Source organism: Hyperoodon ampullatus, assembly GCF_949752795.1.
Source record: "Hyperoodon ampullatus genome assembly, chromosome: 7".
NCBI lineage: Eukaryota > Metazoa > Chordata > Mammalia > Artiodactyla > Ziphiidae > Hyperoodon > Hyperoodon ampullatus.
This window is the reverse complement of record NC_136920.1, coordinates 47,847,768-47,863,819: the sequence shown is the minus strand read 5'-3', so window position 1 is coordinate 47,863,819 and position 16,052 is coordinate 47,847,768. Positions and strand designations below refer to the sequence as shown.

The 16,052-nt window shown below is 38.5% G+C and overlaps 1 protein-coding gene across 1 annotated transcript; it reads left to right on the top strand.

The window, feature by feature from the left end:
* Positions 1–204: 204 nt before the first annotated feature.
* On the top strand, positions 205–6,475 carry TMEM126B (transmembrane protein 126B; the record flags this gene model as incomplete). The annotated part of the gene is made up of 5 exons (XM_079708766.1): positions 205–285; positions 2,762–2,883; positions 4,171–4,364; positions 5,432–5,543; positions 6,142–6,475. The coding sequence occupies 5 exons, from the start codon at positions 205–207 to the stop codon at positions 6,323–6,325; spliced, it is 693 nt and encodes a 230-aa protein (XP_079564892.1). The 3' UTR covers positions 6,326–6,475.
* Between the last annotated feature and the right edge of the window lie 9,577 nt (positions 6,476–16,052).

Genomic DNA, 16,052 nt, shown 5'->3' with positions numbered 1-16,052 from the left:
GGCGGGCCCATGGGAGTCTGGACCTCCTGGAAGCCAATGAGCGGCTCCCGTTTCTGGACGCCGGGCCCAATCACAGCCAGGATGGAGGGCGCGGCTTTTGACTGGGTCGGGGCGGGCCAGGGATGAGGGCTAGAGGCGTGAGCACCACTTCCCGCCCCGGGAGTTCTGGGTCCCCGCCCACCACTAGTCACGTGAGTCGCCAAAATGGCGGCGCTCGGGCGTGAGGCTGGAGCCGACCAGAGGGCTGCAGGTGTGGTCCCGGTGGGAGTTGGGGAAGCGCCCGAGGTAGGCGGAAACCCAGGGTGGTATGGGCGGTGATTTCTGCAGCCTCAAGTGCTGGCGCACTCTTCTGAAATGATGCGCGTAAAAGGGATTTGAAGTCTAAAGAGAACAGCTCCCAAGTCCATGCAGGGCGCAATTAAATCCCTGGTTGCTATGAAAAGGGTGGGGAGAAAGTAAGAGACCTAAAGTTTAGTCCTGATTGATGTAGCCTGTTTTCTCTTGACTCGGGGCCTTTGCATTTTAAATTTCCTGCCATTTTGTCCTGACCTCTGCCTGGGTTGTGGGTTCTGAGGACATGACTACATCTTGCTTATCCGGGGGGCTTTCAAATACCAGGTGAATGTCTGAGCAAATGATGAGTGAATGTTAAATAAAATTCTGAAGGTCAAGTGAAATAATACACATAAAAGCACTACAAAACCATAAAATATTACTGGTATAATCGTGGTGACCAGTTGAGTGGCCTTGAACTGGTTACTTTTTAGATAAAATGTTAGTTATGGAGAAATTTTTACATTTCAGTACTTGTAAAAATTCTATCAGAAAGTTATCAGTATATTTCTCTGCCTTAATAACTGCCTTACAAAAACTATGCACTCAAATATTTGCTGTCCTGTTTCAGTATTTTAGGATCATAATCCTGGATATCTGTGTTTTCTATATATTGAGGTGTAGACGAGGTAGGAAGTTGGTACAAGGGATTGCCTGAAAGTTTTCTTTGTGAGGAATAAGGGACTTCAGTGAATTGGATGACAGCAAAACGAAAAGTTTTCCCAAGTTTCTGGTTAATTGTCATGTTACTGACATCTGCCTTCATGTACACTAGAGGGATTAGATATAGAATCTCCCTTAGATATTGCTATCTTGTCTCTTCCATTTGCCATTTAGATGTCAGAGAGAGGCAAAAGATTAAATCTAGTCTTTGAAAAATTGTAATTTATAAAATATTTTACTTTTTTTTTTCTGTCCTCCCCAGATATTTTAAAGAAAAAGAACTGGCTTGAGTACAGTTCTTCAATGATGCAGGGAAAGAAACTTGTCCATTATTACTCATTGTTTAATACCATATGAAGATTCAAAAGAGCCTATACTTTCAGGATGTTGATACCATGGATGAATTGGCGTTTCATTAGGTAGGGTTAGGGCTGGTACATACCACTTATTCAGAAAATGAATATTACAGTGATGTTCAACATGTGTCCATTGACTACCAGCATCAGAATCACTTGGTGTTATTAAAATGCAGATTTCTAGACTTTACCCTACTCCTGTTGAATCCAGATATCTCAATAGGGAGCTCAAGAGACTGCATTTCAGATAAAGTCGTGATTCCTGGCCACATGAAAAGTTGAGAATCTTACTAAGTCTCTTTTGTGTCTTTTATGCTTAACCCTCTCTGATTCTCTTGCCCAGGACTCCTAAAATTTGAGACTTATTAGTCTATGCCCTTGACCATAAATGTTGTTAAAATGGAGAATCATATAAATTGCGAAAGGCATAGATTTAATCTATTCATTGGCTAATCTGGAATCCCATAATGCCAGTATGGCAAAAGATGTAACAAATATTAAGACGTTTCACAGAAATCTGAGAGTCTTACCCAGAGCAAAATATTCAGAAGGGATCTTTTCTGAGGGTCCCGTTTTGTTTTGTTTTGTTTTCAACTACTGGTTTCTGTTAAGATGCTACTGGCCAAACCTCATGGTCCCTTGACATTAGCAACTGTCTATTCATACATCACACTTGAGACACAGGAACTTTCCAACCCTGGAGCCCAGTGCCGTAGGTCCAGGCTCCCTGATATACTGCATAGCAATTTCCAGCAAAGGCCCTACTTCTGCCTCAGTAGGGATCTGGATATATATACCTTATATAATCCAAGGTAACCATGATCCACTGCCTCTTCCTACGCTGGAATGTGTCCCTCTTTCTGATGTTCTCTCTCGATATTCTCCAAGGCAATCCCTGTTCTCTCCTACCTCTCCAGGAAACTCAACATCATCTCCAAAAGCTCAGGCTTTCATGAGACAGAGGATAAAAATAGTGGTCAACAAGTAGCTACTGTTTACTTTCAGCTCTGAAAAAGCTAGAGCATGGAGAACTACAAAGGGCCTGGCTACCTTCAGGGAAAACTGTAAAGAAAACAAAAAATATCTCAGTAAATTATCCTTCTACAACAAGTCCTCAGGCAAGTCAGCCTCTCTGAACCTTGTTCATATCATCCATAAAGGTGGAGATGACCATTATCCTACCAATTTCTCAAAGTTGTTATGTGAATCAAAAAGCCATCGTCTAACAGATAATAAGAGCTCACTAAATAGTGACTGAATCATTAACAAAGTATATGAAAGCAGATGACAGTACCTGACACTTTTACTAGAGTCTAAATTAAATGTTTTTTAATCTGAATCTGTAGAATTTATAAGATTTAATATTAACATCATTAGCTATTATGGTTCTGGATTTTTGTGTTTTTCAGGACATCAAGATGCCAACATACATATATGGTCAGTCCAGTCCTTCTCTAGGAGATGCAAAACTCAGAAAACCAATGATCATCGAAATCATAGAAAAAAAAATTGAATATCTTAGAAAAGAAAAGTAAGAAACTCACCCAGACTGAAAGTCAATAACTTTATTTGCAGATCTTCTGTATTGCCATTGTTTCTAGGTATCTAAGATCCTGTTAACTTCATTGAGTTGGTTATAAAGAAAGCTTATTTTAAAAAAAGAACTGGAGGGAAACATGAGCAGATGAAAATAGTGGTTTGTTGGAATACTGAGACTGGATAATTTCTTTTCTCTCTTGAAATTGTTTTGTTTCTAAAATTGTTGAAATGTTATTTGTGCAATAAACATATTTTAATTAAAAGTAATTAGGAGGGGCTTCCCTGGTGGCGCAGTGGTTGAGAGTCCGCCTGCCGATGCAGGGGACGCGGGTTCGTGCCCCGGTCCGGGAAGATCCCACATGCCGTGGAGCGGCTGGGCCCGTGAGCCATGGCCGCTGGGCCTGCGCGTCCGGAGCCTGTGCTCCGCAACGGGAGAGGCCACAACAGTGAGAGGCCCGCGTACCGCAAAAAAAAAAAAAAAAAAAAAAAAGTAATTAGGAGAACACCATCTTGAGGGCTACTTATATTAATTATCAATTGTAATTAATTTCAGTTTAGAATTTATTACCTCAGCCATAGTGCTGAGCTCAGCAAAAGGGAATACAGATTCCATGATGTACATATAGTCTCACATTACCCTTCTGACTTTTAGATTAATAGAGCTCAAGAATAAAATCAGAGGGCGTTGATCTTAGACTTTAAACATTTCTGGATTTAGGTATGAGTCAGAAAAACTAGATCTTTCAAATTTCTTTGGATGAAGTTTTGGAAATCCTAGACAAATTATTTTAAATGTATCTGGACTACTCAAGAAATAGTTATTTTCTAGAAGGCCTAACCAAATGTAAAAAACTTTTTTCAAATGACCTTAAGCAAATTAATTCTTTTAGTAGAAAGAACAGTATTCTAGGATTTAGATAGTTCATAAAATTTGGCTACATTGGAACATACTCATATTTATTTGTGGCCAAAATTTATTCTCTCTTTAAAAGAGCTCCATCTTAGAACCACTGTATTCTCAGAAAGATAATTATATTGTTCTCTCATTAGAATGCAAGTTCCATGAGGGGTGGAATTTTTTTTCCTTTTTTTTTTCCGCTTTATTCACTGCCCCACCCTCAGCACAAAGAAAATACCTTTCTTTGTCTAGTATTGAGCATAGTAATGCTCAAGAAAACTTTGATGTTGAGTAAATATGTAATAACAAACCCAGGAAAGGATATATCTATTAGAAGAATATTATGTTGAACTTAATTCTTCACTTTGTTTTTCCAATTAGGACTTTAAATATATATGGAACAGTGACCTTTGGAACAACAGCTGGTTTCTCTGGAATATTGGCAAACTTAATTTTCAGACATTGCTTCAAGGTTAAACATGATGCTTTGAAGACATATGCATCATTGACTACACTTCCATTTTTGTCTACCATAGTTTCTTATGAGCTTCTTGTAAAACATGCTTTGTATTCAGGTAAATTTAAATTCATTGACATATAATATATTTATATCTAAGTAAAATTATTCATTAACATATACCGTTGCTACTGCTGATAATAGTCCCTTACATTTGTGTATTTCTTTACCACTAACAAAGTACCTTCACATATATTGTCCTGTTTCATCCCCACAACAATCCTCCTAATCAGCCAGGGCAAGTATTATTGTGTCTTTTCTTTACCGGTAAGAAACTAAGCTGAGACATGTTCAAGTATACTAAGCAGCAGCATGATATACTGGGAAAAAAGGAGGCTTTGGTATACTACATATTTCACTTAAGTTTTGTGACACTGGGCAAGTCATTTAATCTCTGAGACTCAGTTGTCTTATCTATGAATTAGGACTAATAGTACTTACCTCACAGGATTGTTTTAAGAATTAAGATACTGTATGTTGAATGTCTAACATAGTATCTGGCATACTATGGGCTTCTAATGTTATTTCCTACCTCCTCCCCTTACCTTAAGTTTCACAACTAGTAATTGATGGAACCTCTGACCCCTGTTCATCAGGTCCCTGCTTAAATACCTTTTCCCCAGGGAAACCTCTGATTCCCTCAGGTTAAGTTTCTAGATACATTCTCTATTCATTTTACCTTCAAAGCATATGCACACTTAAGATTATTTGTTTAAATATTTGTCTAATGTATTTCTTTCTTAGTAAACTGACGTGAAGGTCAGAGATTGGATCTCTTCTATGTAATACTGTATCCCTAGCACATGCCTGACACATAGACAATATAAATGTACTACCCTAAAATCCAGATATCTGGTCTGCTAGTTTAATATTCTTCACTATGAAATTACTTCTGCAACAGCCATATAAGTAAGAGGTAACTTATCTTTATGTGAAGTATAATAAAAGCATTTTTTAAATGTCATACATTTAATCTATTGTGCCATAGACTGAATTTCTAATATTCTTTCTACTATTTTGCTATGCTTGAGGACAGTGCAAATAACTACTGTATGAGGACCCAAGACTCTTAATAGTTCTTATGCTGAGTTTTAAAGGGAGATCAAATTTACTTCTGTTTTCCAGGTAACATAAGCCGGGAAAATTGTGTTCTGAGAAGTTCACTGATTGGCATAGTGTGTGGTGTTTTATATCCCACTGCTTTAGCTTTTTCTAAAAATGGACGTCTGGCAGTCAAGTAAGTCCATCTTTTTGTTCCGTTTCTTCCTTTCTTCCCTTTTTCTTTAATTAATTTATTTATTTATTTTATTTTTGGCTGCTTGGGGGTTTTCTCTAGTTGAGGCAAGCAGGGGCTACTCTTGGTTGCAGTGTGCGTACGGGCTTCTCATTGCGGTGGCTTCTCTTGTTGCAGAGCACCGACTCTAGGCACACAGGCTTCAGTAGTTGTGGCACGCAGGCTCAGTAGTTGTGGCTTGTGGGCTCCAGAGCGCAGGCTCAGTAGTTGTGGCACACGAGCTTGGTTGCTCCACGACATGTGGGACCTTCCAGGAGGGCTTGAACCTGTGTCCCCTGCATTGGCAGGTGGATTCTTAACCACTGCGCCACCAGGGAACCCCCCCTTTTTTTTTAATGTTAGTAAACTCTCCTTATTCTTTAGATGCCAATGACACATTTTCATCAAAATATCATAGTTTCATATTTCAAATAGCTAAGTTTAACCTTTTTTGCTATCTACATGAAAGATCTAGAATAGAAATGATCAGTTTAGGAGACATCAACAAATTTTTTATAGAATTTACTTCCAGAGGAAGTAATTAATCCTTTTTCATTTTTAGGTATCATACTGTTCCACTGCCACCAAAAGGAAGGGTTTTACTTTATTGGCTGCTGCTTTGTCAAACAGAGATAAAAGCAATGGTGATTCCTCTTATCCTTCAGACAGCCCTTGGAATATATCATGGTTTACAGCATTATGCAATATTTGAAAGTACACTTGAGCAAACTGTACATGAAGATTAACCAAAGAATGAATGGATACTAAATCAGTATAATGGACTTTTTTATGATGAGGACTTAGGCACTGCTGAAAGAGTTAAAAGTAATTCTGGATAGACAGTTTGTTTCTTTTCCTTTTGCCTGGTGTATAGCAGGTGCTCAATAAATATTCAGTAATTAAATAAATGTAGGTTTTGTCTCTGTTTTGTCATTGTATGTGGAAATGGATTTGAGGCCTCAAGGTCTGATCTATACATTTATGTATGTATTCATTCACAAACATTTATTGAGCACCTGCTAGGTCTCAGACATTGTGTTACATATAGTAAGAAATCGTCCTTATCCAGGAAGAACTCACAATTAGAAATGTGAACACATAGCATGAGAGGGTTTGAGAGATATACACATAATTCTATGGGCACACTGAGGGTGTGGCTGTTAACCACTTGTGCAGAAGGGAAAGCTATGGGTGGAAGGTGACATTTGTCCTAGATTTTGAAGGGGAAGTTGAAAGTTCACAAGAAAGCAATATAGAAATAACATAACAGCCCATTCCTCTACTCTAAACTCTAATTCAGTACACTTACTAGCTCTTCTCATTGACAGATTACCTTCACTGTGCTATTTAAAGAACATTTATTGAGTGCCTATTTGCTATGCATTAATATAGGCACCAGGGGTACGAAAATTCAGTCACTGCCCTCAAGAAGCATAAAATCTAAAGAAAGAGATCACAGCATGCTTCTTTAAGTCTGCTAGAGCATTCTTGAGCTACATGTTTAGTTAGGGAAACAGGAGAGGAAATGAATGCTGTCTGATGAAAAGAATAAGACACAGAATGGAACCCCGTAACTCATTCTCCTTGTCTTAATCACACTCATCTTGAGATTTAAAGATTTGGTCATCTGAGGCCCCAAGCAACACAAAACAGAAATGGAAGTCTTAACGAGGTGCTTTACAGCATCATATATAACAAACTTAAACACATACACTCTTTCACTAATAAAAAAAAAATGGTTAGTAAGCCGTCCAGCTTTGTATTCTCAGAATAATTCATGATACTTGAGGAAAGGGCAGGCAACTGGGGGGAGAGAGGAAACCAAGTCAAATAGATAACAAGATCAATGGTATTAATATTAACTCTTAAACAATTATTATACAAGTACATGAATACCTTCTTATTGTGAGATATACAAATGATCCAGAAGTATATAGAGCATGACTTGAAAGTCCCCCTTCACTCCCACTCCGTCCTATTTCTACTCCATTCTCCAAAGGCAACCATTATCAAGTTAGCACATCTTTTTCCTTGTAGTATTCTTTTGTAACTTACATATTTTTTTAAATAAATGGTATTATCCATACATATTATACTGGAAATTAATTTTCCCTTCAATATATGTCTTGGAGATCTTTCCGACTCATTATGTGTAGGTCTAACATGTTCTTTTTGGTGACTGAAAAACATTCTTGGTGATTCTAGTATTCACATAGGTGATCCTTCCAACACCCTGGTCTCTCTATCCTACCACTTATTCCCATGGTCATAGTTTAGACCTGTGCTGTCCAATATAGTAGTCATTAGCCATGTGTGGCTCCTGAGCATTTGAAATGTGAGTAGTCTAAATTGAAATATGTAGTAAGTGTAAAATACACATGAAGTTTTAAAGATTTACTATGTAAAAAAGAATATAAAACATCTCAATAATCTTTTGATTACATGTTGAAATGTTACTCTTTTGGCTATATTGGATTAAATAAAATACATTAAAATTAATTTTACCTGCTTTTTTTAATCTGGCTACTATGAAATTTTAAGTTGTATACACAGCACATATTTTTATTGGACTGTGTTGCTCTAGACCTTGTCATTATCAATAAATTGAAATTCTTCACATTCTCAATTGTAAAATCCCATATTCTGATCACTACCTCCTGTCCTTCCTGTTTATTCCTTCTCATACCACAATCCGGCATTACTTCAGCTCTACCAGAATCTATAATCCATCAATCCCACTACCTTTTCACTGTCTCTCACCCCCCTCACATCCTTACCATCCTTCTCCAGCTTCAGCCACATTAATCTTTCTAAAGTTTGCCAATATCAAGGAAAAAAGAAAAACATAAAAATGAATCTAGCTAAGGTTGACTTTGAAATAAAGATATTTTCCTCTTGTTTTCTTTTGTGAATTTTCTGTTCATGTCTTTGGCGCATTTGATTTGTAGGTCAAATAAATTCTCTATAAATTCTGGGTATTTTGTTTCTTCATATGCTGAGATAGTAATCTGAGAAATACAGCAAGGTTGATTTAGGTTCACCTCCCTTGCTACCTGAAAGCAGGAGAGATTTGTATCTTACTCCATGACTTCAATTTGCCCTTTTTACAATAGAAAAGGCAGGGAAGTCTATCAATGTTTTCCACTGGCTTTGGAAGCAGTACTTGCCAAAGTGGCTGTAAGAGGCCTGAAAGGAGAAATTAGGGAAAATTTGACCTGGGCCTGAGCCCAAAGGTGAAGCTAGGTGAACCACAGTGAAGAAAGGCAGCAAGTCACTAGAGGCAAGATAGTTCAGAGGTGTGAAGTATAGCCTGGAGCTCCACTATCAAAGTTCAAATCCTGGCCTTACTACTTACCAACGGGATAACTTTTTTTTTTTTTGCGGTACGCGGGCCTCTCACTGTTTTGGCCTCTCCCATTGCGGAGCCCAGGCTCCGGACGCGCAGGCTCAGTGGCCATGGCTCACGGGCCCAGCTGCTCCGCAGCATGTGGGATCTTCCCAGACTGGGGCACGAACCCTGTCCCCTGTGTCGGCAGGCGGACTCTCAACCACTGTGCCACCAGGGAAGCAACGGGATAACTTTGAACAAGCTATTTCACCTCTCTGCACCTCACTTGCCTCATCTGTAAACTGAGAAATAAAGATTGTACTTACCTCATAGTGTTGTCAGCACTAAATGAGTTAATACATGTAAATCAAAACAGTGGCCAACTCACAGGGAGTCTGTATATGTTACTGCCATTACTGTTGTTCCTGTTGCTCTTACTGCATGCCAGCTAGCACAATCCTTTCCCTAGCCTGTAGTTATCTGTTTAGCATTTTTCTAGGAAAGATTAGAAAGAAGCACAGCAAAGAAGATTCACAAGATATCTTTCACTTGAATAAATACATACTCATTTATTCAACTAATACTGATTCAAGATACAGCATATGAAAGAGATTGTATACCACACGTTGGGCAATCTACCTAACCTTTCTGTGTTTCCTCTTAAAACATAGTAATAACTGCTTTGCAGTGAGGTTATAGAAATGGAACCATACCATACCTGGCCTATAGGAGGTGCTCAATAAATGTGTTTACATTGCCTGTTTTCCCCGATGTTCTCCCTTAGTTATATGTAATGACTAAGATATGGTCCCAACTATGGGAATTTACCTTCTCTCTTGGCTTTTCCCCTGCATTTTCTCCAACTGCCTTAGCCATGTGATTATCCCCCTGCTTTTGTATTTACTGCATCATATTGCATTACTTGCTATGTATTGTATCATATTCATTTTCTTCCTGCCTTTGTACAATTATATTGTCTTGTGTAAACTATTCAGTATTTGAATTTCCAACTTTAAGCAGTAATCTAATAATGAAGAAGTGGTATTCTACAGATGTGGCTGATTTCATAGAACTTGTTCACTTACATTCCTAAGCCTCATTAAAAAAAAAAAAGATTCTTCCAAAGATACATAACCCATATTCCCCTATCTTCATCATCTTATCCCCACAAAGACAGTCACGCTAACATTAATAAAAAGAATAATTGAATCTTGGTACCCCTGAGTCCCACCAGCTTCACTAAAGTAATGACCCCCAAAAGCCTTCCCAAGATTAAACATAGCAGAAGAGTAGTAAACTTAAAGACACAATATCAACTTCAAAGTAAAACTGAAAAAAAAACCTAACATAGTATTAGTGAGTAGCCTTATATACCTGTAATTAAAGTCAATTAAGGAAGGGATGAGCAGAAAAATTTTTTTGAAATACTCATGGCTGAAAATTTTCCAGATTTGATGAAATGTATAAAACAAAAGATTCACAGATTTCCAGTCCAAGGTGGTAATACAGGAGACCCCTAAACTCATCTCCTCCCACAAACACACCGAATCTACAGCTACACACAGAGCAATTCCTTCTGAAAGAAATCCAGAAACTAGCTGAGCAACTCCTACGCATCAGGCAAACAAGGAAATATCCAGACCAAAATAGGTAGGAAAGGCAGAGAAACATTCTAGCCATAAGCCCCCCTGCCAGCACAGCAACATACTCTCACGAGGAAACTTGAAAATCCCAGTCTCTCCCACGCTGTTGGCCACACACCTTCCAGGTGTCTGCTCCTCTAGTGACACGGGGCTGGGAGATGCTCTCCTCAGCTCCTTGCCTGGGTGGGCAAGTCAGGCTCTAGGGCCAGCAGAAATCCGCATTTGAGGGTCCCACTAAGGTCCCCGGTCAGAGTGCTACAACTGAGCAGAGCGGCTGCTTGGGACTACTGCTCAGGTGCTGCAGAAAGCCTTCTTGGAATCTGACATGTTATTACTTTTGGACTGTTGGCCAGCTGCTCCTGACTTAGCCACATGAAGGCTCAGACTATCCCAGTATCTGAACTGAAGAGAACCAACACTATTAGCATATCTCTCACCACCATGAATGCAAGGTATTTCAATGAAGAGTATCAGGAGGACATCTACAAATCCCAGACTGGCATGTGCAAGTTCTGAGGAATGATGGAATAACCCAATGTATCTGGGTGACCTTTGCAGACAGCTGAGACAGAGCTATAACAGGGCAGTGGCTGACACACAACTCAAAGCACATCTTTTCCAGCCATGTGGCTGACAGGGTCTTGGTGCTCTGGCCGGATGTCAGGATTGAGCCTCTGATGTGGGAGAGCCAAATTCAGGACATTGGACCACCAGAGACCTCCTGGCCCCATGTAATATCAATTGGGGAGAGCTCTCCCAGAGATCTCTGTCTCAACGCTAAGACCCAGTTCCACTCAACAACCACCAAGCTCCAGTGCTGGACACCCCATGCCAAACAACTAGCAAGACAGGAACACAACCCCACCCCTTAGCACAGAGGCTGCCTAAAATCATAATAAGTTCACAGACACTCCAAAACACACCACCGGATGTGGTCCTGCCCACCAGAAAGACAAGATCCAGCCTCATCCACCAGAACACAGGAACCAGTCCCCTCCACCAGGAAGCCTACAAAACCCACTGAACCAACCTTACCCACTGGGGGAAGACACCAAAAACAATCGGAACTACGAACCTGCAGCCTGGGAAAAGGAGACCCCAAACACAGTAAGTTAAGCAAAATGAGAAGACAGAGAAATACACAGCAGATGAAGGAGCAAAATGAGAAGACAGAAAAATACATAGCAAATGAATACCAGAACAAACAAATGAAGAGGAAATAGGTAGTCTACCTGAAAAAGAATTCAGAGTAATTATAGTAAAGATGATCCAAAATCTTCAAAATAAAAGGGAGAAAATACAAGAAACATTTAACAAGGACCTAGAAGAACTAAAGAGCAAACAAACAATGATGAACAACCCAATAAATGAAATTAAAAATTCTTTAAAAGGAATCAATATGAGAATAACTGAGGCAGAAGAACGGATAAGTGACCTGGAAGAAAAAACAGTGGAAATAACTACTGCAGAGCAGAATAAATAAAAAAAGAATGAAAAGAATTGAGGACAGTCTTAGAGACCTCTGGGACAACAGTAAACACACCAACATTTGAAGTATAGGGGTCCCAGAAGAAGAGAAAAGGGATGGAGAAAATATTTGAAGAGATTATAGTTGAAAACTTCCCTAATATGGGAAAGGAAATAGTCAAGTCCAGGAAGCACAGAGAGTCCCATACAGGAGAGATCCAAGGAGAAACACGCGAAGACACATATTAATCAAACTATCAAAAATTAAATACAAAGGAAAAATATTAAAAGCAGCAAGGGAAAAGCAACAAATAACATACAAAGGAATCCCCATAACAGCTGATCTTTCAGCAGAAACTCTGCAAGCCAGAAGGGTGTGGCAGGACATATTTAAAGTGATGAAAGGGAAAAACCTACAACCAAGATTACTCTACCCAGCAAGGATCTCATTCAGATTCAACAGAGAAATTACAACATTTACAGACAAGCAAAAGCCAAGAGAATTCAGCACCACCAAACCAGCTTTACAACAAATGCTAAAGGAACTTCTCTAGGCAGGAAACACAAGAGAAGTAAAAGACTTACAATAACAAACCCAAAACAATTAAGAAAATGGTAATAGGAACATACATATCGATAATTACCTTAAATGTAATGGACTAAATGCTCCAACCAAAAGATATACACTGGCTAAATCAATACAAAAACAAGACCCGTACATATGCTGTCTTCAAGAGACCAACTTCAGACCTAGGGACACATACAGACTGAAAGTGATGGGATGGAAAAAGACACTTCATGCAAATGGAAATCAAAAGAAAGCTGGAGTACCAATTCTCATATCAGACAAAATAGACATTAAAACAAAGAATATTACAAGAGACAAAGAAGGACACTAACTAGTGATCAAGGGATCAATCCAAGAAAAAGATATAACAATTGTAAATATTTATGCACCCAACATAGGAGCACCATAATACATAAGGCAAATGCTAACAACCATAAAAGGGGAAATCGACAGTAACACAATAATAGTAGGGGACTTTAACACCCCACTTTCACCAATGGACAGATCATCCAAAATGAAAATAAATAAGGAAAAACAAGCTTTAAATGACACATTAGACACGATGGACTAAATTGATATTTATAGGACATTCCATCCAAAAACAACAGAATACACTTTCTTCTCAAGTGCTTATGGAACATTCTCCAGGATAGGTCATATCTTGGGTCACAAATCAAGCCTTGGTAAATTTAAGAAAATTGAAATCATATCAAGTATCTTTTCCAACCACAATGCTATGAGACTAGATATCAATTACAGCAAAAAAGCTGTAGGGGGCTTCCCTGGTGGTGCAGTGGTTAAGAATCCGCCTGCCAAGGCAGGCGACATGGGTTTGAGCCCTGGTCCAGGAAGATCTCACATGCCAAGGAGCAACTAAGCCTGTGCGTGATAACTACTGTGCCTGAGCTCTAGAGCCCACGAGCCACAACTACTGTAGCCTGCGTGCATAGAGCCCATGCTCCGCAAGGAGAGAAGCCATCGCAATGAGAAGCCTGCGCACTGCCAGAAAGAGTACCCCCACTCACCGCAACTAGAGAAAGCCTGCGAGCAGCAACAAAGACCCCGTGCATCCAAAAATAAATAAATAAATTTTTTTTCAAAAAGCTGTAAAAAATACAAACACATGGAGGCTAAACAATACAGTACTAAATAACCAAGAGTTCACTGAAGAAATAAAAGAGGAAATCAAAAAATATCAAGAAAAAAATAACAGTGAAAACATGATGACCCAAAACATATGGGATGCAGCAAAAGCAGTTCTAAGAGGGAAGTTTATAGCAATAAATCCTACCTCAAGGAACAAGAAATATCTCAAATAAACAACCTAACCTTTCACCTAAAGCAATTAGAGAAAGAACAAAAAACCCCCAAACTTAGCAGAAGGAAAGAAATCATAAAGATCAGATCAGAAATAAATGAAAAAGAAATGAAGGAAACAATAGCAAAGATCAATAAAATTAAAAGCTCGTTCTTTGAGAAGATAAACAAAATTGATAAACCATTAGCCAGACTCATTTTAAAAAAAAGGAAGAAGACTCAAATCAATAGAATTAGAAATGAAAAAGGAGAAATAACAACTGATGCTGCAGAAATGCAAAGAAAGGATCATGAGAGTTTACTAACAAGCAACTATATGCCAATAAAATGGACAACCTGGAAGAAATGGACACATTATTAGAAAAGCACAACCTTCCAAGACTGAACCAGGAAGAAATAGAAAATATAAACAGACCAATCACAATCACTAAATTGAAACTGTGATTAAAAATCTTCCAACAAACAAAAGCTCAGGACCAGATGGCTTCACAGTCGAATTCTATCAAACATTTAGAGAAGAGGTAAGACCTATCCTTCTCAAACTCTTCCAAAATACAGCAGAGGGAGAAACACACCCAAACTCATTCTACAATGCCACCATCACCCTGATAGCAAAACCAGACAATGATGTCACAAAAAGAAAACTACAGACCAATATCACTGATGAAAATGATGCAAAAATCCTCAACAAAATAACAGCAGACAGAATCCAACAACACATTAAAAGGATCATACACCCTGATCAAGTGGGGTTTATCCCAGGAATGCAAGGATTCTTCAATATATGCAAATCAATCAATGTGATAAACCATATTAACAAATTGAAGGGAAACACGATATGATCATCTCAAAAGATGTAGAAAATGTTTTTGACAAAATTTAACACTGCTTTATGATAAAAACCCTCCAGAAAGTAGGCATAGAGGGAACTTACCTCAACATAATAAAGGCCATATATGACAAACCCACAGCCAATATCGTTCTCAATGGTGAAAAACTGAAACCATTTCCACTAAGATCAGAAACAAGAAAAGGTTGCCCACTCTCACCACTATTATTCAACATAGTTTTGGAAGTTTTAACCACAGCAATCAGAGAAGAAAAAGAAATAAAAGGAATCCAAATCAGAAAAGAAGTAAAACTGTCACTGTTTGCAGATGACATGATATTATACATAGAGAATCCTAAAGATGCTACCAGAAAACTACTAGAGCTAATCAATGAATTTGGTAAAGTAGTGGGATACAAAATTAATGCACAGAAATCTCTTGCACTCTTATACACTAACGATGAAAAATCTGAAAGAGAAATTAAGGAAACACTCCCGTTTACCACTGCAACAAAAAGAATAAAATACCTAGGGATAAACCTACCTAAGGAGACAAAAGACATGCATGCAGAAAATTATAAGACACTGATGAAACAAATTAAAGATGATACAAACAGATGGAGAGATATACCATGTTCTTGTAATGGAAAAATCGACAATGTGAAAATGACTATACTACCCAAAGCAATTTACAGATTCAGGGCAATCCCTATCAAACTACCAATGGCATTTTTCAAAGAACTAGAACCAAAACTTTCACAATTTGTATGCAATCATAAAAGACCCCGAATAGCCAAAGCAATCTTGAGAAGGCAAAACGGAGCTGGAGGAATCAGGCTCCCAGACTTCAGACTATACTACAAAGCTACAGTAATCAAGACAGTATGTTACTGGCACAAAAACAGAAATATAGATCACTGGAACAGGATAGAAAGCCCAGAGATAAACCCACGCACATATGGTCGCCTTATCTTTGATAAAGGAAGCAAGGATATATAATGGAGAAAAGACAGCCTCTTCAATAATTGGTGCTGGGAAAACTGGACAGCTACATGTAAAAGAATGAACTTAGAACACCTCCTAACAGCATACACAAAAAAAACCTCAAAATGGATTAAAGACCTAATGTAAGGCCAGACACTATAAAACTCTTAGAGGAAAACATAGGCAGAACACTCTATGACATAAATCACAGCAAGCTCCTTTTGGACCCACCTCCTAGAGAAATGGAAATAAAAACAAAAATAAACAAATGGGACTTAATGAAACTTAAAAGCTTTTGCACTGCAAAGGAAACCATAAACAAGACGAAAAGACAACC